Source organism: Acyrthosiphon pisum, chromosome A2, assembly GCF_005508785.2.
Source record: "Acyrthosiphon pisum isolate AL4f chromosome A2, pea_aphid_22Mar2018_4r6ur, whole genome shotgun sequence".
NCBI lineage: Eukaryota > Metazoa > Arthropoda > Insecta > Hemiptera > Aphididae > Acyrthosiphon > Acyrthosiphon pisum.
This window is the reverse complement of record NC_042495.1, coordinates 66,887,737-66,910,067: the sequence shown is the minus strand read 5'-3', so window position 1 is coordinate 66,910,067 and position 22,331 is coordinate 66,887,737. Positions and strand designations below refer to the sequence as shown.

Sequence of the window (22,331 nt, the reverse complement as noted above, 5' to 3'; positions counted from 1 at the left end):
TGAGTCTTGGAATTTGAATACAACGAGTGGTACGGTAATAGTAAAAAAAGCAACGATTGATGAAATTATTTTGTGCCAAATTATTTTGTGTTGAACAGTTTTGGTTTAGAATATCCGAATCTTATTAGCTATAATATTTGTTTAATAAGTTATTGCAATTAATTACAATACACAAAGTGGTCGATGAGAAATGTTCCATTTAAATACTGGGAACGCGAGAGTCATTAAATTTTGTATCAAACTTTATACTAATAATATGTAATAATGTTAAGTCAACCATGTCTTCGAAATTTAACATCAACTTTTGAACATGCGGACATCCATCGGTTCGTATACATTAAAAGATGTGTCGTATCGTTAATCTCCCGGTCTTCTCTTCTGGCGTCTAATTTTATCAAATTAAATAACTACTGGCTCCTTTTAACTAGACAAACGCCAAAGTTAAGCTAACGAGCGAACAACCGAAAATATTCCAAGACGGTTTTTTTTTCCACCCAAGTGACAAGTAATTTGTTATGGGTGTATATGTACCACGCACACACACAATATTCATTACATTTCTCATCTTGCTAGTAATTTTAAAGTCTAAAAGTTGAGGTCATTTCAATTAATACAATATATATATATATATATATTTTATACATAGTATTATACTGGTCCATGAGTCATTGTCACCATTGCTTAACACTATGGCTGATGGAAACCAAAAAACTAACGGTTTACGCCTGACCTAAAAATATAATAATATTATATAAATGTGTTATGTTGGTACGCATTCGTTTCAATTTGTCACAGAAGTTTTCGTATAAGAATATAATATATAATTTATATATTTAATAGGATTTTTTGTTTCGTATATACAATTTTTATTGGTGACGTTTCAGAAAAGTTGTATAGAAATTATGGCTCAAAATGTTCGTGATCCAATATAAGTTTTTTGCTACACAATTTTCGTAACTGACAGAAACTAAAAGGAGATACATAACATGATACTCGTTCGAAGTTTTGGAGCTCAACCAAAAGAAAAATAATAAATGGAAATGGAAAAAAAGAATATTTGAAAATAAAAGAAACAATTAATATTACAGACCGATAAAATTAAACTTAGTTACCGTACCCAACAGACCAATACGATATATATTGTCTAAGGAATCGTATTTTAATAATTCTTCATTTTAACAATAGGTATTTATTTTTTTCCCGTGAATAAAGAATTATTATCATTATACATTATTATATAAATTATTATAAAACATAAAATATTCTGCACCTCTAAAATAAAAATACATTGCTTCTATAATATTTATTATACTTTAATGTTAAACTTAGTATTTCGTCAAATTAAAAAAAAACTTTCCTCACAATGGGAATAATAATATTATTCTTTACCAATACGTATTTTTTGAAACAGAACAAAACGATGCTCATAGTAGCTATTGCAGCTTAGAAATAATATTCAAATGATTCTACAATATCAAAATTAGATTTTTTAATTTAAAAATGTTCGATAAGGTAAATATATTTTTTTATTTATGTGAGTAACCATTACATTTAGGCCAGTACAAATGAAAACAAATTATTATAATACTAATTTACTCTAAGGCATTTTAGGGATGCAAGGGTACGCGCATTTGAACCGCATAGATGTTCTTTATCATTTACTGATTTGTTATTGAAATGTTGAAGACGGTTTTTAACGCAAATAATACAATTTTAATAAATTTAAACTTTTCATGATCCTTATAGTTAGACAATATACTTATTGAACATTATAAGTACTTTAATATTAACCAGCTCGACTTATCTTCCGAATTTCCTTTTAATTAATCATTATTAATTCAAAAAATGTTAATTGGCTTTTTACTATATACATAACCAATTTTTTTCCATTCGAACTGTATAAAAAAAAACTATCAATTATTAAAATGTTTTAATGTTTAATATTAAGGATTTTTAAAATCTCAAAGCACCTGTCCAGCGAGAGAACAAGCTAATTCTGCACATACCCACATAATATCCTGCCATTGAGACCGGTTCAACTAAGGAAGTGTGCCGCTGAAGAACATGTTCTTGAATCTTGAAAATCTGCAGATTTTTGCCAGGCCTCGTCGAGTTCTCTCGCTGGACAGAGTATATTATGTTCAGTGAGTGACTCTGATTGTGGTTAGCTATTGGTCAACTGTTTTGCATTCCACGTGCAATTCTGCTGATGACTCTGCCGATGCAACGTTAGCTAGATACAATAATATTATATTATTATGATATCGAAGCAAAATTAATTTGATGCATTAGTCGCAAGTTTTTTTTAACTCAAATTTCATGTTAAAAGTAATAAATAAAAAACTAAAAGGAAGGAAACCTTTCACGAAACGTTTAACTCGTGTACTCGTATACGTGCATTCTTGATATTTTAAATGTTTTCATTGTTATTATGATTTCTAAACGCAACGAAGTGTCAAATGGCGTTAAAAAACATAAAAGTTTATTTTATTAGTATTATTCCTATTATATACATATATTATATGAAATATATGTTCGGCAGCAATAAAATTAAAAACTTCACGATAAACTTTTATGATATTATGTGGCAATGTGTGAAAAATGTAAAATAAATATACTTTCAATAGAACCATGATACTGTAAGTTATGGTTTCTCGTCAGTATTGCGGATTTGAGTTATAAGCTGTAGTTGATAAAAAATACTAAAAACATTGACGTATGACTAGTAATATAATATATTGAAAATTTTTTTTTTCATTTAAATATAATAGTAATAACTATTTATAGTACAAACATTAACAGTAAGTATGTATCATAAAATAATAATATAATATTTTTTTAAAGATAAAAACTTTTATTTAATTATTTGAATTCAAATTTGTTTATGGTTGAAACTACATCATTAAAAATTGTTCATGGTACCTATTATATAAGTATATTGTTTGATAAATAATCACATAATAAGCTAAAAAAAAGGGATTTTTACAAGTTTTAACCCCATGTAACGGAAGAACCTTCAGAAATCTTAAAAGGTTTTGGTTAATCCAAAATGTAAAAATATTGTTGAAAATGAAACGGTTAACCGTTATTTATAATAACTATTAAAATTACACTTAAAGTTTTGGTGCTGATTCAGTTTTTAGTTTTTACATACCAATTTTATATTTTTCTTTATTTTGTTATAGTAATGTATTGTATAACTGACCGTTTTATGAATAGTACAATATATAATATATATATTATAATATATATTATATTTTTCAAGATTCAACTTATATTAAAATCGTAAAAACCTGTCATTATTTTACTATTTTGTTTATATTCAATGTTATTGGCGTATGTAACTCTATAAAAAATATAATTTAAAACCAACTAACTTGGGCATACGGTGGATAACTTCCAGTTAAGAAATGCGCCCAGGACTACCAGATTTATTTAATGCGTGCGAGTTAAATTAAACCTATAAAACGCCTTATAAAATGTCGCGATCTGCATTCGTTATAAAATTTGTTTATAATTTATCTAAATTCCATGCGAGTTTGACAATCGATAGCTCGTCTTGTGTTGGATACGGTAATATATGGCAAGTATAAATTATGATTATAATATTCTACTTAAATTGATTAAATTATAACAAGTATTATGATCTAATAAGACTCGGAGTGAATACAATTATACTGCAATGACTTTTTATGGTGACGTGATTTTTTTTTCTCCGGTAATGACGTTGAAAAATTGCATCAATCGAAAACAGATTGTATAATAGCCAAGATGTTAATATATTTATTATTTTTTAACGGATTTCCTAATATTTTCCGATATAAAAATAAAAGGGTAAAAAAATGTTAATTATTTGCAAACGCTTGCCCGATTTAAACACTGGAACTGCAACCTCAACCGATTTCGGGTGAAACTACGTGTATATATACTATACATATATAATTAAAAACTGTATAACGTATACGGCTTAGCAGCTATAACGATCGCTTTACGAATACGCGAGAAATGCACTCCACCAGTGTCGCGGTCCAATACCGCGTGCAAAAAAAAAAATAATAATAATATATGTATCACACATTTTTTATTTTACAAAACTCCTTTTTATATATGATTTAAAAATGAAAAAAAAAAAATGATATCCGTTCTCTGTTACACGATTATCGCACCCGCACGACACGCTTGTGAATATTATCACGTCACGTAATCCGGCTATAACAGGAACCTTTACATAATATATACATTATACCTAAATAACGTCATATATACGCCAACCGTACACATATTATAATATAATAATAACATGTAACTGTGCAACGCGGGGTAGTATTTTAGTCACCGCAGCGGGATCTAATTCATTCCTCCTTGTTCGGGGTCAAACACGCCGAATATAATACCATCATACTATTATTATTATCTCCGTCATTATTATACAGTGAAGAAACGAATTAATATCGTCGTATCTGCCACCGTCTACACCGTCGCCGACGGTTTTATAATATTATCTTTGGCTACGCAATACGTTAAATTACGATTCGTCGTGAAATAATTTACGATGTATAATCGACATGGCTGGGCCTGATCAGTGTAGGAATAATCATCGGTGGACCGTGTTAAATAGTTATGTTAAAACGTTATGTGATGGTTAAAAAGATTTTGGCGTACCGGGAAAATAATGCACAGAGTATAATATTATGTGCACGCAAATTCAAATGATGACACACGGAACTATATTTATTATTATGTATAGAGATCGTCCTAACGAAATTTTTGTTATGATTATGATGATTATAATAATATTGTATACGATCGACAATCAGATATTTCATTTTTTGGATTGGTCTCTGAGCTTCGGCAACGGGTGGTCGAGAAACTGCACGTGTTTACGTGGGACAATAGGATTCGTCGCCGAATGTGGTCATTCACCTCAGGGGCGGATTTACCCATAGGCCACCAAGGCACGCGCCTAGGGCGCAAAATTTATTGGGGCGCAATTTTTTAGTTAATTTTTACTTTTTAGTTTTTCATAATTTCATAATTTATTATAATTACCAACATTTATATATGATATTAATTTTTTTTTGTATACAACTTGCATGAAAAAGGAGAATGGCTCTCGTAGCCACGTCGCAGTAACGTTTTAATTCATAAGCTATAATACCTAACCTCGCAGTTTGGGTTCAATCCTGCTACCAGCGCGCGCTGTGCCACGCCGCCACGGCTAGAGGCTCGATATCGGCACTCACGAGGCTGTTTCCGGCGTTACCTATGTTAATGCATGGGAGGTGTCATACGGGTGTGCTGCGTAAACACATACAATATTGTGAATGGCGCATGCGCAAAACGCCAGCCAAGGCAGTCAAATATACTGCCTCGGGCCGCCGAGTACATTGTTATAGCCGCTCTACTGGCTAGGTGGGGGACCGCTCGCACAGTTCTTAGCAAGTAAATAAAATTAGATTGAACCGCCTCACCCCGCACTCGGCATTCTTAGAATACTGGAATTAATTCTGGAAATCAGATGTCTTGATAAAGTCCGCCCCTGATCCACCTGCAGTGACTGGGACCAACTTTAGCGCCACATACCAAGCCTCAAGAAAGTTTACATCCATGTCAGCTGCAGGTGGTTGACTGCAAAATCGAGTGTGCACAGATCCGCGGAAAATCGTAGCAAATGCGATCACTTGACGAGCCGTTTGTTTTATTGTAATACGTCGAGGTGCACTAAATTCGTATTAAAAAAGTAATTTAGGGCGCGACACGGTAGTATAATTTTTCTAACGCATTCCAATGCAGTTTGACTAAACGACGTTGCCTACTTGTCGTGACTCGTGCGATCCCCGTTGAATCGATTGTATTATTCGTTCCGCAAACGAATTTGTGTTTTGAGCAGACCGAGTTTTTTCAGTTTTATGAAACAAAGTTAATTGGGTGTGGTTGATCTTCATCGAGATGAAACGTCGTGAAACATTTAATAGTCATGCATAACACAAGCGAAACGGCGCAGTGTTGTGTATTGATCAGACGTGATGTCCCGTATGCTAGGTATATATTATGTAGACAAATAGAATGATATATTATTCAACCTAGATTTCCATTGAAAAAAAAAATACGAAATAGATTGTGCTTTGAAATAAACCTATAAAAATATACATCAAAAAATCATGTTACATTATTTTTTTTTTTTTTGTTCTACAAATGAGCGCAAAATACTATAAATATATTATTTCATTATTATTGTGATATTTTATGGGCTAATGGCTACAACTACGCCCCTAAATTGCCTACCCGACGCGCCGTCTTACATTTATAATATTATTTTATTATTATATTAATGTGTTTTGTACAAATATCTGTGACCTCAATTTTACAAATAGGCTAATCTAACTCATGGATGTGTTTAGATTGCTATCCATATATTTACTATTGATCTAACTTTGACTGGTACTATATGATCCACCGTTTCCCTCTTTAAATTAGGAGCTGTTAGAATGTACGACGGCAATGGTTTTCAGTATTACACAATTGAAGCACTCATTTGAACAACCGAGCAAATCTACTTTTCAGAATTGTACACGGCGACCATTTCAAAACTCGTTATCCCATTTATCACTACGGAAAATAATTTACTCAATGTATGATAACTCTAAACATAATAATCCTATTTGTATGGTTGGTATACCAATCGAAAGGTATTTCTTCAGTCAATTTACGAGAAATGTAATAATATAGAAATTGTTTGTATGAATTAAAGCATTTAAAATCAACGATACTCCATAAATCGAATCTTTGGTAGGTGCGTATTATATCAAAACTATTTTTTTTTTCAAAGCCAGTTATTTTACTTTAAAATTTAAAATAATATTTGTGATATTTATTTGACATCATAATCTTAGACTGAAAATAAAACTTTTTACAAAATGTCTTTCTCTAATCTGATATAGACATCATTTCCATAACTTTTAATTTGATCTTTATTTTTTTGTACTGTAAAGGTTAGTGTACTTTAATAAAACGGATTCACTCCATTGCATGTACCAACTAATGAAAGTATAAAAAGGCTTACATTGTATTCATTATTTCTTGCGTTATGGTTGGATGGAGTAATATACAATATTATTATTGTTTACTATCATACAAACAAAAGTTCACATAATTGTTTAAGACGTATCTTCTTCTTCTTCTTCTTCTTGTTTTCGGCCTTTAAGACCCTGCCGCTAAATACAAATCTTTCCATCGCCCATCTGTCCCTGTCCTCTGCAACTTCTCTCCATCTGTTTCCTGGATCTAACGTTTTTAAGTCCTTTTTTACACAGTCTTCCCACCTCAATCTGGGTCTTCCTAAAGGTCTTTTACCTATTGGTTCTTCCACTATTACCTGTCTAACTAGAGATACTTGCTTACGCTAGGCATGGCCCCCAAATATGAGTCTTCTTTTGGTGATCTCCTTAACTATGTCAGGTCTCTGAAACTATCTTTTGAGTTCATAATTATGTAATTTTCTCCATTCATTTGTTTCACTGTAAAAGACCGGTCCATATATTTTTCTTAAAACTTTCCTCTCGAATACTCCTAGTCTCTGCTATTCGGCTTTAAGACGTATAACATAGCAAAAATATTCTTCCTGTATATTTTGTTAGGCCATATCAACTCAAACAAATAAAAGCTTTTCACTCGGAAATGTTTCAGAGAACCAGCGTTGAAAATAATCAATATATTTTAATAGTTAGAAAAAAACTTAAAAAATAAATGTTAAACTGATGTTTTCAAGGTAAGCCCCACAATACTGATAATTCAATTATTATTCATCAATATCATATGACTATTTTAACGTTTCAATCGCATCGCACAAACACGCAATTAATCGCTGTTCGAGTATAGTTCACTACGCACTGATATGACACTGTCATGTGTAAATCAGGGAGAAAAAATAGTGTTTGCGAAAAGTTTGATTTATATATATTTTTATAACAACATCGCGTTTTGTACTGTCACCGTTCGGAATTGTCGAAATTGATCTCTCCGGGCCATTGCACATCGCTGTCGACGGTGATAGGACGGCAAAACGATGAGAGGTGTGGAGGAAGTCGCGTTTTTCCGGCGCGACCGGCACGCATGTTTGATAGCGTGACATTCAGTAACAATTTGACCACTTGTCATTGCAATTTATTGTGGAATACCATCGAATTAATTATCATATACCGTATCCGACGTGATCCAACGATGGTGTTTCGTTCACGCGTTTTTCAGACAAATTATTTAACATTAAATATTATAACAAAGTCTTTTTCTGTTGTACGAATGTACGACTGTATGAATATGTAAGATTAATTTACCTGTTTAATGTCGACTGAAAATTTAACACAGTGGCGAATAAATGACGAAACAAAATAATATATACATTTTTTATCGTTTATTTGATTTATACAATCCATAAAAATGTTTATTTACAATATCCACTTGATATTTGATGTAGGTAGTTAGACATAGTAATGATATTATGATTAAAAGAATAAGGTATCAAACAATCAGCAGTAATACATTGATCGTGATATAATATTTAAATATATTTATTTATTTTATATTTTGTTAATCTGTGAATTGTATTATTAATATTATTATAATATCACTATATTTTTTTTCCTATGCCAGTAAGTCACTTCTTATTTAGCCTTTTTGGCAGATTTCCAGGGATATTGCTGGAATCTAGGGCTAGGCTTAGTGGTTTACAAGGTGAAATTAAATGAGTAAAATTTGTAGGCGGATTTTAATACTTCTGAGATAGTTGGAATTTTTAAACCCTAGTGGAGGAAATGATTTGATAAATAATTATCAATTTCGTAATCACTTCTAATGATATTAATAGCAGACTTTATTTTATATTGGTATTTCATTTCTTAATTATTTTCTGCCTTGCGTAATAATATATGGTACAAATGAGTAAACTTTGTCATAATATCTATAAAAATATATTAAAATTTAAAAGACAACAATTTTCATCATTGTGTTTCATATATTTTATAAAACTTATATTTACATACATATATTGTTTATACAAACATACATATACAATAGGAAAATTCAAATCTACAAATGTCTTTAAATAGTTTAATAATCTTACATTTTTTCTTACTATTTAAAATGTTGTTTTTCGCTCACGTCTTTGTTGAAAAATAATGGACATTTCTGAATTTTGTGAAACTCCGTTGGAAAAGTATTCGTACATTTATACTTAAGTATGTACAAGAAATTTTCAATCGGTTTACGTGTGTCAAAAGCGTTTTAAGCGGAAAACAAGAACAAAACAATAACACAGGCTATAGAAAAAAACCAATAACCCTGTAGTTGTTTCTGATAAAATTCTAAAAATAAACAATGCTTTTTTCCATCGTTATTTCCAATGTCGGTAGCAAAAAAACGACCACGACGAGTGTCGGAATTCCACGCAGGTATATAATATTAGAGGGTAATTTTTTAATAAAGTGTACGATTTTCGTTTAATTAAACTCTCTAGCATGACAAATTATATTGGTAAGTCAGCAACATTACCGGTTTAAAAACAAATCGCGCACCCACGCTTCGCCCAGCCATATTCTGTGACGTAACAATTTCTCCGTTTCTCATTGGTCCACCGCTGTCACAGCTACAATAACCGCCGCCGTCGAAGACTCCACCACCACTCCACCGCACAACCTGTTATAGAAATGCTTACGTCACGGACATGCGTATCAGGAGTTGCTGACATACCTATATAATTTGTCATGCTCTCTAGTAGATGTACAGATCGAGTGGATTGGCGAGGTTTTTAACGATTCTCTCGATAGGGCAAATATATTTTCGACATGGGCTAATATAAAATATCAAAATAATTTAGATGCGGTCCATATTTAATATGTTTTAAATCATTATTTTAAGTAGTACTACTATTACACAAGTTTAATCAACACACACCTTGTAATTCCCTGTAAAACATCAACTATCGAAATACTGCGTGTTTGTTAGTGACAAATAAAAATATCTTTCTTTTAAACTATGTTCATAATGTAATATTATGCTAGTACAAAAAAAATTCCTATAATATGTATGACACAGAATAAAAATTGGTCTCCTACTACGATTGTCTCCATATACAGTTATTGCGGGGCGTTTATACGTTTTTATTTTTAACAACATATTGTGTAGTATGGGATTGAACGACAACAGTTCTGTTAAATTAAATAATACAAAAAATAAAGGAAATAATTTAGAGCAAAAATGAGGCATGTGCGACGTGCATGTACGTCAGTGCGATGTAATATTCCTATTACGCCCGTATAAAACAGGAGAGAATTATTCAACTTTTTAGTATTATACATAATATGGACTGAGGGCTTTACAAACCAGAAGATCTCTAGACTTGTTATGAAGAATCGTGCCGAGTTAGTGACGGGACGTGTATCCATATACATTACATGTAGAAACTTATGTATCTCACTTTTATACTCAACATGAAACCTAAATAATATTATACTTCTCATCTAAACCCACGTAAGACTTCACATATATTATCTAATCTAAACCCATGTTGAACTCACATTTATCTTCTTTAAACCCGTTCAAAACTCGTATAATAAATAATACGTATATGTATATTTTTTGTTTGGTTCATAATTATTATGAACTGATAACAGTATCAACATCACTGTGCAATAACAATATATTACCTGATATTCTGTATTTTAAACGTTTTGAAACATTCCAGAAAATCAGTATACCTACACTATACGCAATATGTAATATTAAAAATGGCTGTATAATATATATATATATATAATATAATTATATTTTTTCCTTGAAATGGTTTTCAAAAAAAAATTTCGTTGAAGATATTAATCTGAAACAGAAGTGTAGGTAAACATTTTTAGCCAATAATGAATTGTATAATTTGTATTACCTATACTATTAACTAATCTTCCAAAACATGAGAAATAAAATATACGTAAATATGAATAAAAATATACCGTATAATATTCAAACATATTTTTTTTTCTTTTGTTACAGAAATTGGTTTTGTACCTAGGCCGATTAAGTTGTGAAATCAGTGGTAATAACTTTCCAAAAAATTGTCACAAAAACATACGGCTGGTGTAAAAAATTCAACGCCCATAACCACGGTACAACTTATACTGCTGTGTGACTTAACAGTGGCGTCCGGTATGCCAGCGGACGGCCACGGTGACGTCCTCAACCGTTCGTGATCGCTGTGACTGTTCGCCGGTATGGTGAAACGGCCGGTGACCGAGTACAATACTCCGGTTACTTCGCAGACGCCTACTATACCGCAACAGCGGTCATGGAACATGGTGACGACGTGTTCAACCATACCCCCACATCCGTCGTCACGTCACTCGATCCACGGGACTCACTCTACCGGTTGAGTGTCATGGATAACGGCACCGACCCCACGGTCCAACAGGTATTTATATCTGATGATATAGTATTCTATAGTGTGAACTGTGTACATTTCAAATTTATAATATTCTGCACTACACACTGATAATATTATAGTCTATAATTGGTCTTAGTGCCTGATATTTGAGAATTGAAGAGGATTGATGGCAAAATAGCGTTTGAAATTATATCGCTATTTAATATTACATCAAATCAATTCAAATATTTTGTTTTGTGCAATAAATTATATTGTAATGGAATACAAATAAAAGAAAAAAAAACACGAACATTCAAAATAGTGATATAACAGTAGCTAAGATAAATTATATAATATTTCTTTTGATTTTAAGATTATTATGTGTAAACGCGGGTATCTGACACGACGTTCTTTATTCGACAGTCTCCAATTATGTTTGTGCTGTATTTTATTATATGTGTAGACGAGAACAAGCATGTGAAGGTGTAACTATACGCGTATTGAAGAATATAATTTATCTAAAATAATTTTCTATTAATTCAAACGTAAAAATAATTAAATAAATATTCCCATTTTAAGTGATGTCTTTATAGAGTATAGATACTACTGAATTGAGTCGATGACCGAAAGAACAACTTTTCTATATGACGAGTTAAGTCTTAGTAATAATTTTTTTTTAGAAATCTAATTTATGTTGGCGGTTAATATTATTAATATTTTCATGGAGTTGTGAGATGCTTACAATAAAATAAGTGATAACCCCAATAAAAAAGACACCACGAGTTGTATACGTTTGTACTAAGATATCGTTCAACTACCATAACTTATTAGTAGTTAGTGTACACTTATAAGTTATAGTTGAATGAAATCCTGGCTTATCATCTATGTTCACCTACTGCCATACAGTAGGTTGTTTCACGAAGGATATGAGATTGCATTTAATACAAATGTTGGTCTAATGAATAAACTCAGAGCTAACCCCTATATAGTTCATCCTAATCTCAAATATCAGTAGATAGAGTATACCCTGGCCTCAGTATTAGAATTATAGTTAGTTGGAATATAGGTAAAAAGGTAATATATATTTTTTTAATAAATCAAACAACATTAGATATTCAATAAATACACACATACATGTATTTTAGGTTTATGTTATTAATTGGAAATATGTAAATTTAGTTTTTATTTTCGTAATAAAAATTATTATTTTTATAGTACGTTCAGCCACTAGCAAGGCGGGTGAGGAATGGATGATTTGTAAATTTCACTTGCATAGATCGCGATGTGACTTATAAATATGTGTAGAGTTTTAATTTCTAAGATCGTATAACTGCGAATAGAAAAAGTGGTAGCAGAGTGTTGATTATGATTTATTTTTTAATTATTTCAGAGAATGTCAAGAAAACTGACTGCCTGTTTGTTTGCTCTTCAGGTCCTTTTTAAGTGCTTGGTTGAAATGGTAGACCATTCCTACGTTTTTATTGTGTTCGATGTATAATGCAATGTAAAAATCTGTTTGGCACAGTGAAAATTGATGAATCTATACCTACAGTAAAATATATATGGTGTAATATAATATACAGCTTAATATAATATATTGTTGTATGGTATTCACCAGTAATATATTATAATCATAATGTGTATCTATAGCATATAATATGCAAGATGCTATAGATAGTTGGTGGTAGGTAATAGGTTAGTTGTAGTACCGTAAAATTAGGTAACTTTGATAATTTTTTACTGTTTTATGACAATTTTACTCTTTATTTTATGGATAACTTTTATAGTAATAACGATAAAACTCTCAAAATGAAATATTAGTTACAGCTAGTTATGATCAATATGTTTACGTTTTTATTTTTAAATTTCTGATGTTATCTTTTTAGATATCAATCTTTTTATTATACTATCAAAGTTACACAACGTAGTGGACAACTTTGATACCTATATTTCTTAGTAATCAAAGTAACCCCATTTTATGAAAAAAAAATTAAATCATCATGGTACTCTGGCGAATAAAAACGTAGTTGGTAAGTTGATTCCCGAGACCTGCTTTATGTATTACCTAGTTTATTCCCGGGTCATTATTAAGTATGGACGAGTTGATTCCCAGATCATTATGTCACGGTATACTAGCAATCTTCTTATCAGATACCAATTTGTAAAAACAATGTGTTATACGCTTTTACCAAATTACTAAAATTTTTTTAATAATAATTTTTACCTAATTACTAAATTTTTTAATAATTTTTAACAAAAAATTGAACAATTTTCAAAACACGAAAAAACTAAAAAGAACGACATTTTTGAGAAACTTGTCAGACAACCTCCTCGTGGTGTTTCTTGGGTTAGGCTAATAAACTGAATATTTGACTAAATTTTGAAAATAATATATAATGACCAGGTAATTAACTCGTGCATACCTCTTGCAGATGACCCGGGAATGAACTCGTACGCAGCCAAAAAAATATATGTGTATCAAAGTTACCCCGCGAAAACAAAGTTACTCCATTCTACGGTAGGTTGTAGGTTTGGTGTATATGTTATGGTGGTCTAAGTACTTTATCTTATATTGCTTTATATTTGTATGTAGATATCATTGATAATCCTACATTATTTTATTATATTACACAAGCATGCTCAGTGAGGTTCATTATTATTTGAAATAAACGCTAATAGCAATAATAATAATATTGCAAGGTACGAGTCGATTGTGTAGGTACTGAGAATACACGCGTTGACTTTACTCAAACAATCTCAAGATAATAACATACTATTAGGTGGAACTGTTAAAAATATTTCTGGACTCCATTCACTACGACTACTTAACCTTTTTCCGAAATAAAAAAAAATACTTGGATCGGGTAAAACTGCTGTTGTAATGGTAACGCCGGGTGGTTTGAAGGGCTTATAATTTAATATCGCGTCGTCGTCATCGTCCGTGTAATAACCATATTTCCCGGTCATTTTATCCTTTCCACGGCGGTGGTTACCCAGCCCGACCGTAATAAACCTCCCACGGGTATTACATAATAACTTAGCGCCGCCGGTCGCGCAGCGATTTAAACATAAAACCCTCTCGTATATATAGGTATACTGTTACGATATAATAATTATCGTTTCCGCGGATTCATCTATCTTAAACGACCGTTTTGAATAATCGAGAGAAAATTCGCTGATATTGGTAGAAAAAAAAATCAAAAGCTACAGAGTTCCCGAAGCGTCTAAACAAAATAAATGAATAAAACCCATTACTCTGTGCCGTATATTATTATAATGTTACAGCAGTCGCGATTATCTCCTCGACCGTAAGCCACGTGCGCGTTCATTTGTCCGGAAGTTGAGTGATAAGGCACGCGAGGCGTTGTAAACGTCAGTCGTTGGAACGCCGATTTCCGGTTCGACCCGATATCGAGTAATGTCTTGTACCTACGACCAGGTCCGACAACATGTCACACGTTTTTTGGTACACACGATTTTTGACAGTTCGATACAGAACATTATTCACGATCCTGGTAGGTAGGTATGCGTCCTATTGCATAATATTATTATACATTGTTATAATATTATGGACAATATTATTATATAATATGTATATTTATATTGTATTTTGTTGTGACTTGTCAAACTGATCAAACGCGAAGACTTAATTGGCTCGAGTGGCGTTTGCGAGGTGCACGAAAGATTTTCGATTAACTTACACAGAGAAAATCCTGCACTATATAGCTGCTGAGTACGTTTTGAACGTTCCATCTGAATATAATGACATTTTGAGTTTATCCAAAAACGTAATATCACTTTGAGATAGAGAATAATATTATTTGCGCGTACACGAATTTTCAATTTGTACATAACTGAAATTCCCGTATTTATATCGACATGAAAACTGAAAATAAAAAAGGTTCCGATTTCTTCCATTTAAAATGAAAAAATTATAGTGATTATTCTTATCCAAACTGCCTAAAATAATGATATTTACATAATATAATATCCTCATTTTACTTATTTGTAATTATTGCATCTAAATATATTTCGACATTTGAAATTTAATTTGAATTTGAATACATTTCGATAGTCTTTCTTTGATCCTTCATCTGAGAAAACGCAGCGTTTGAATACTAAAAACCAATAATAAAATAGCATACTACCATCATTTGCATTAAAATATATTATAAATAATTAGCTTCCAAACGTTTTTAAAGTTTTTCCAACAGCTTCTCACGAAAACATTCGTCGTTGTGCAAACGGCTTGTAGTATTTTGTACAGTGGATTTAATAATTTAATGTATTCAACGATCAATTAAATATTATGTATACAATTTATCTAGGTAACTATACGGTATAAATTACTGTATATAGTGTTTAGAATTACATTTATTCCGATATAAACTTGGTGTTTACAAATGAAACACATTCGAACTTTCTGACTGCATCAAATCTATTTTACTTGAGTAGGAGGACAGTTTATCAAAGTTTACGCATAATGAAAGCGGTGTCAAGCAGGAATGTACATTTGAGGAGTGTATTTTTATAATTATTAAAATCTTAGGTTATATACGCTAGTATATGTATCTACGTTTAACCATGGTTATTTTTAAATTTCCTGTTACGTATTTGTAACTATGTATATAACATTTTACATATCTCCGGAGTGGTATAGAAGTGGTAGATAAGATAAATACCAAACGGGGGAATGTGAAAGGATTTTGATGTTCAATTTAACAAGACTGTTATAATAATAATTACTAAATAACTATAAAATTGTATTATACTATCCAATATTATGCAAATGTTATCTCATTTGCATGAAATTGTTTTTCTTGAGGCTTACACAAATTACACATGTAGTAATGTAATGTAATATTATAATATAATATTATATTATTTCTGTATAGTATATTTTCATAAAGCTTGACAAATTGAATAACATGAGCGCGAGCTAGTGTCGTTCGCGTTATATCCTAAGCGTTTGATCCACCCACACCCTATTATCCCCAAGTAAGTCTTTCGGTACTGAATTTCTATGAAACGATTATGAGATTTTTTTTTTTAGTACTATCATCTTGTAAATCACAAGTAGATAGAAGATATAATATTAAAAAAATCGGTTTCGAAAATGTATTTTTAGATACGTTATTATGGTATATTTTAAAATAATAATAATATGATAATACAGTATATTATTTTATTATGTGGCCTAAAGTGGCGCGGTGGTTGCCTATCAGTCACTATACATGTTCTGAGGTCAAACAACAGCCGGTGACGTTAGTTCCCGGATGGGTGACCACTCGGGTTTTAGTGGCAAATCCTCGCCGCACACACACGTGTTCAGAACCAACCGTACTCCCCATAGTAAAACAGGCAGTTGATGTCTTAAAAAAAAATTTAAATAAATAAAATGGAATATATTTTATTGTGATTTGCATTCGACAAAATAAAAGTTGTTGTCGGAATGTCGTGTGTATTATAGTAGGTATACAAATCATAACCATATAATATCATTGTGAATTGTTTGTACTTTTACATTTTTGATCGAGTTTTTTCTATTAAACGTTGATCCACTAAAGTGGTTAATCGGCTCTAAACGCTTGGGTTGAAGAAACTAATTAAAAACGTATCGACTAAAAATTACGGTGGAAAACGATTTTTATTATACATATTAATACCGCCAAAGTTCTCGGTATTTTTGTTGCCCGCTGTGTACTTGCTGAGTACCTCCACCCGTCATACCACCCGCGAGGAGTCACATACAGTTCAGTCCCAGATTTATAATTATGTTTATGGATGAATTCCGTCCGATAATACGCCTAATTGAGTCCGATAAAACAGTTAGTTGATATTGGATTTTCATATTGTTATATTCTTATCTACGTCATTCATTATACTAACGATATGAAATAAGTATAGCGTAGTATGAGATGATTATTTTCATACAGATACAAATCAGTGGTATTGTGATCATTGGTCGTGCTCTGTAGCGGATATTTGACAATAATGAATGTAATGAAAAAGATAAATTAAATTGCAATAAAATACAATATTTGTATTTATATTTGATTAGTTGTTATAATTAACTTTATTTTTAGTATTTAATACGCAAACCATATTTTGTGTATTTGAAAGTCCTAAGTCTGTATTCTCAAAGAACATACCGCTTACCTAAACTTTTAATATTATTGAGAACGAAATTATGTTCAAAGTTGACATATTATTTTATTGACTATCCAACGAATAAGCACGTTGAATATTTTTAAACGGAACATTTAAGAGTATTAAATAATAACAATAATAATATTTATTGTTAAAGAAAGATATTATATAATAAATGTTCATAATATACATATAAACAAAATTTGTGATAACAATTTCCAAGTCATAGACTCGATCGTATTTTACCAATTTTCTATACTCAATCGGATTATTTTCGGTTCAAAATAGGTGTAAATTTGGGTTCGCGGTAATACGTCCCCGCCACGTTACCACATCCCTTGACCCCATTCATTGTACCCGCAACAATTTTTAGTTAATAATAATTTTTATAATGGTAACCACGCGATGGTTTGCAGGTGACCGGCGACATTATGGACTGGTCCGATTACGTGTCGGTGGCGCTGAAAACGTCTATCATGGCCATCATTATACTGACGTCGATTGGCGGCAACCTGTTGGTGATCGTGTCCGTCGCTCGACACCCCCGGCTCCGGGTGATCACCAACTACTTCGTCGTGTCGCTGGCGTTCGCCGACATGCTGGTGGCCATCGTGGCGATGACGTTCAACGCCAGCAAGCTGATCAGCGGCAAGTGGATATTCGGGTACTTCATGTGCGACGTGTGGAACTCCAGCGACGTGTACTTCTCCACCGCGTCCATACTGCACCTGTGCTGCATCAGCGTGGACCGGTACTACGCCATCGTCAAGCCGCTCAAGTACCCGGTGCTGGTCACCAAGCGGCTGGTGGCGTTCCTGCTACTCGTCACGTGGGTGGCGCCGGGCATCATCGCGTTCGTGCCAATCTTCTACGGCTGGTACACCACCGACGAGTATCTAGCCTACCGGATGGCACACCCGGACGACTGCGATTGGGTTGTGAGTATTATGTATTTGTTTATCTAACTAGTTAAAAGGTTAATTATTTTTTTTTTACTTTTTAAATCCACTTACCAACTTGACTAGTTTAGTTGACCTAATGCTTGGTCAACTTACTCATCTGATTTAAAATAGTCCTTCAAATTAATAACGAAAAAGTTTTTAAAAGATAATAGTAGGTAGGTACCCATATATACATTATTATAACTAAGTACCAATAATTTCTGTATGAACGGTTTTAAATAAAAATAATCTAACACTTTGATAGTAGTAATAATAATATGTCTATTATGTTTCTTGATAAAATAATATTATATAAATAAATAAGCACACACTACATATTACGTGATCATTGTGATCCACAAACTAATTTAAAAAGTAGGTTAATTTCTCCAATCTGAGTTTAGCTAATATTTTATTCCCATATAAATTTAAAACTTTGTGAGTTAAATGTTAACTTATAACTTCCAACTTGAAGATTTTGAGTTTACTAATCTTAATTCAACACAAGTTAATTATTTTCATAAACTTGCTCCATACTTCGTATATTATATTATAATGTACGGCGAACACTAGTCAATGGGTCGCATAAAATGGATATGTGGTCATAATTAATAATTATTATAATAGTCGTATGCTATTATATTATGATTTATAGAAAATGTTTTAAACGTGATTATTGATTAATTATGACCACAATATAATATTTTTTCCGCTATGACAGTTTCAACTATACCTATAACTGTAGAAAAATATTTATAAGTTAATTATTTATTTTTCTGAGACCTAGAGCAGTTGAAAATAATTATACCCAAATTGTTTCCATTATAAGTGTTTTCCACTGCATATGACATTTTACATTATAATATTATAATAAATTGGTACGCTATATAATACTAAACTATAAGCGTTATGTTTCGCGCAATTTTTTTTGTGGGGTTCGTTTGTATAGTAAATATATTTCATGATTTTAACTGAAAATTTTACACTTCAAATTAACACACTGTAACTTTATTTTTGTTATAGTAAAATATTATTATCATAAAACATAATTGTTGGTTTATAATTTGGTTGTTATCTAAAAATGTGAATTGATTATAGCAAATGGCCAACATTTTAATTACAATGCAGCCTTTAAAGGTCCAAAGTGTGTAATTGTTATATACATATTTGTAAATTTCTCGAATACTATTCTAAACGTTTTATTAAATGCTTGTTATCGTCAAATAAATTTATTTTATTCGCTTGGACACAACTTGCATATTTTGCAAAAAAATAAAATGTTTAACACACAACTGATGTAAGTAAGTTGAATTTATCTGAAAAACAAAATTCGTTAATTTAGAACGAAATGCCTTGTCAGGTACACTAAAGTATAATATAGTTATACAATCACGATTGCATATTCAACACCATATGTATTATATCTACTCTACCGTTCTTAATTTCACTTATAAAACGATATATTTTTAGACAAAATAAAATATAACCATAATATATTATGTATAACTGTCATAAATTTTGCAAAGCTTCTACAAAATTCCCAAGAGACAAAATTGTAATTAAAATTGCACAAAATCCAACTAGCTACCTGTACTGATAATATTATAAAAATATTTAAATATGACGTAAATATAAAGTAGAAAAGTTTTATTTTTTATTTTTTGGTTTACATAGAAAATGAGGTAGCCGTCCATTTTTTTTTTTTTAGTTTATCATTAGTATAAAATAACACTAAACATTTAATATACCAAAACTCTAATGTGTTTTAGTTTCTTGTGAATTCAGATACACTGACTAACTTTTATAATATATCAGCTGTTTGTCGGTTATTATATTTTAAGGGGGCAATTTATTGAACAATCATTATAAGATGTCTTAGCTACGTCTCCACAGAATCCTATTCAAAGCCATCGGTCCGTTAAAACTTAAAATATGTATTTTAAGTTTTCAAAACAGTGTTACAAGTATTAAGAAGTATTAAAAATAATTAATTGCAATAAACAACGACGCATGAAGTATTTATAATTAATCTAGTTTGTTTTTATTTGTTATAATCATTGAAACTATTAACGTGACATAGTAATTCTGCTCTCAATATCTCATAGAAACAATATTATTGTACGACATTTTTTCACAAAATCGCATTAAATTCACACTCAACGTAAATTTTTCAACTAGTTCGATATTAATACTATCTACGTAAATAATAATAATTCTTAGTCAACTAAATTTACTAAAAAATAAATAAATATGTTTTTTTTTTTATATATATATAAAGTGCCCCTAGAAAACGATGAACTCTTGAAATAAGTAATACCATACGAATAAGTAATAACTAATCCTTATTTATGTCACGTTAATAGTTTCAATGATTATAACAAATAAAAACAAACTAGATTAATTATAAATACTTCATGCGTCGTTTTTTATTGCAATTAATTATTGTTAATACTTCTTAATACTTGTAACACGGTTTTGAGATTAGAACAATCTGATTCGATAATCAATACACAAACAATGGATGACATTCTTTGAAACTCTTCGAAATTAGAGGGAGCTTAAATAAATTAATGGCACGCATGTCAACCCCTTCGATGTCAATGTATAACGCGGGGATTGTGCTTATATAATAATATATTTGATAAATTCAAAGTTCCGTATATTGCGGAGAACAAAATAAACACACCACACTGTTCAATACTGATATCTACGCGTAGACAGTGTTATTAGTAAAACTGAAAACAAAACAGACAAAAGACTCGTGTCACTATAGAACTGTGCTAAAATAAATGCATAGGAAACAATGTCTCGTGAAATAGCTTTGTGACGTTTTGAATTCCATGCAATTTCAGTTTGTTTTGTTCTATTGTGTATTTTAATTACGTGGTTTTACGTAAAAAATGAAAATATATATATTAATTGCTTAAGTGAAACCGAAAAATTAAAAATTTTTCTACTATGCATCATCAGATACTGGTACGTTCGCATTTTATTTCGTATAATATATTTTACCATTATAATAAAGTAATAAATTATTTGCTGATTATAATATTATGATATAGTTGTACACTGACTTTTTTTAGCGATTGGTCGGGGAAAAAAAAAATATTTCTTTTAACGTATTAATATTTAGTTTGTTTCGCTTTATATATTTCAGAAGAAAAATGAATTTATTTTAATTTAAGTGTCTCAGAAACAATTCATTTGTTTCAAATAAAGTGATTTAATTGGGTTGTAGCTGATGCCAAAGTTTGTCGAGAGAGTTTGAAGAATATTATATTTTAACACAACTTGAGGTACAAATTGATTTATATTTTACATCTCATAACAATATATGTATTTCTATTCATTTTTAAGTTTCTGTAATATAATATATATTCAGGGTGATTCACCAAGTATGCTCACCACAATTGTTTATGTTAATAATGTATTTATTCAAATTATAATTTTAAAATTTTGAAATAAACTGAACATGTTTTCAAATTCTTGAGATTTTTTTTAACTACTAAGGCATTTGCTGTGTAACGAACTTCTTTTTTTCAAATGAGAACTCCCTTTTTACTTAAATGTATTAAGTAAATAATTGCTAGTTAGAAATGCGAACGTGTGGTTTCTCGGTTATAAAAAGTATATAAATAGTAATTAAAAAATATTTTATAAAAATATAAAATATTGACATATTATTTACCTAATGAAAGAATTTTAGCATTTATTTTATTTGCTCTTTTTTATAACTATTTAAAAACACTAATAGATTTGAAATAGGTAATTACAATTATTTTCAAATCACCATAGCCATCATATCTTCCAAATTTAATATTCTTAATAGGTACCAA

The 22,331-nt window shown here is 30.8% G+C and overlaps 1 protein-coding gene across 2 annotated transcripts in view; it reads left to right on the top strand.

The window, feature by feature from the left end:
• The window catches only part of LOC100163581 (octopamine receptor beta-2R), a 186,324-nt gene that overhangs the window by 148,573 nt on the left and 15,420 nt on the right, over positions 1-22,331 (top strand). For both annotated transcript variants that reach the window (XM_029490635.1, XM_001944792.5), the window contains 2 exons: positions 11,038-11,452; positions 17,971-18,492. In XM_029490635.1, coding sequence (XP_029346495.1) covers positions 11,330-11,452; positions 17,971-18,492 — 645 coding nt within the window. In that variant the 5' untranslated portion in view covers positions 11,038-11,329. The remainder of the gene's footprint in view (positions 1-11,037; positions 11,453-17,970; positions 18,493-22,331) is intronic.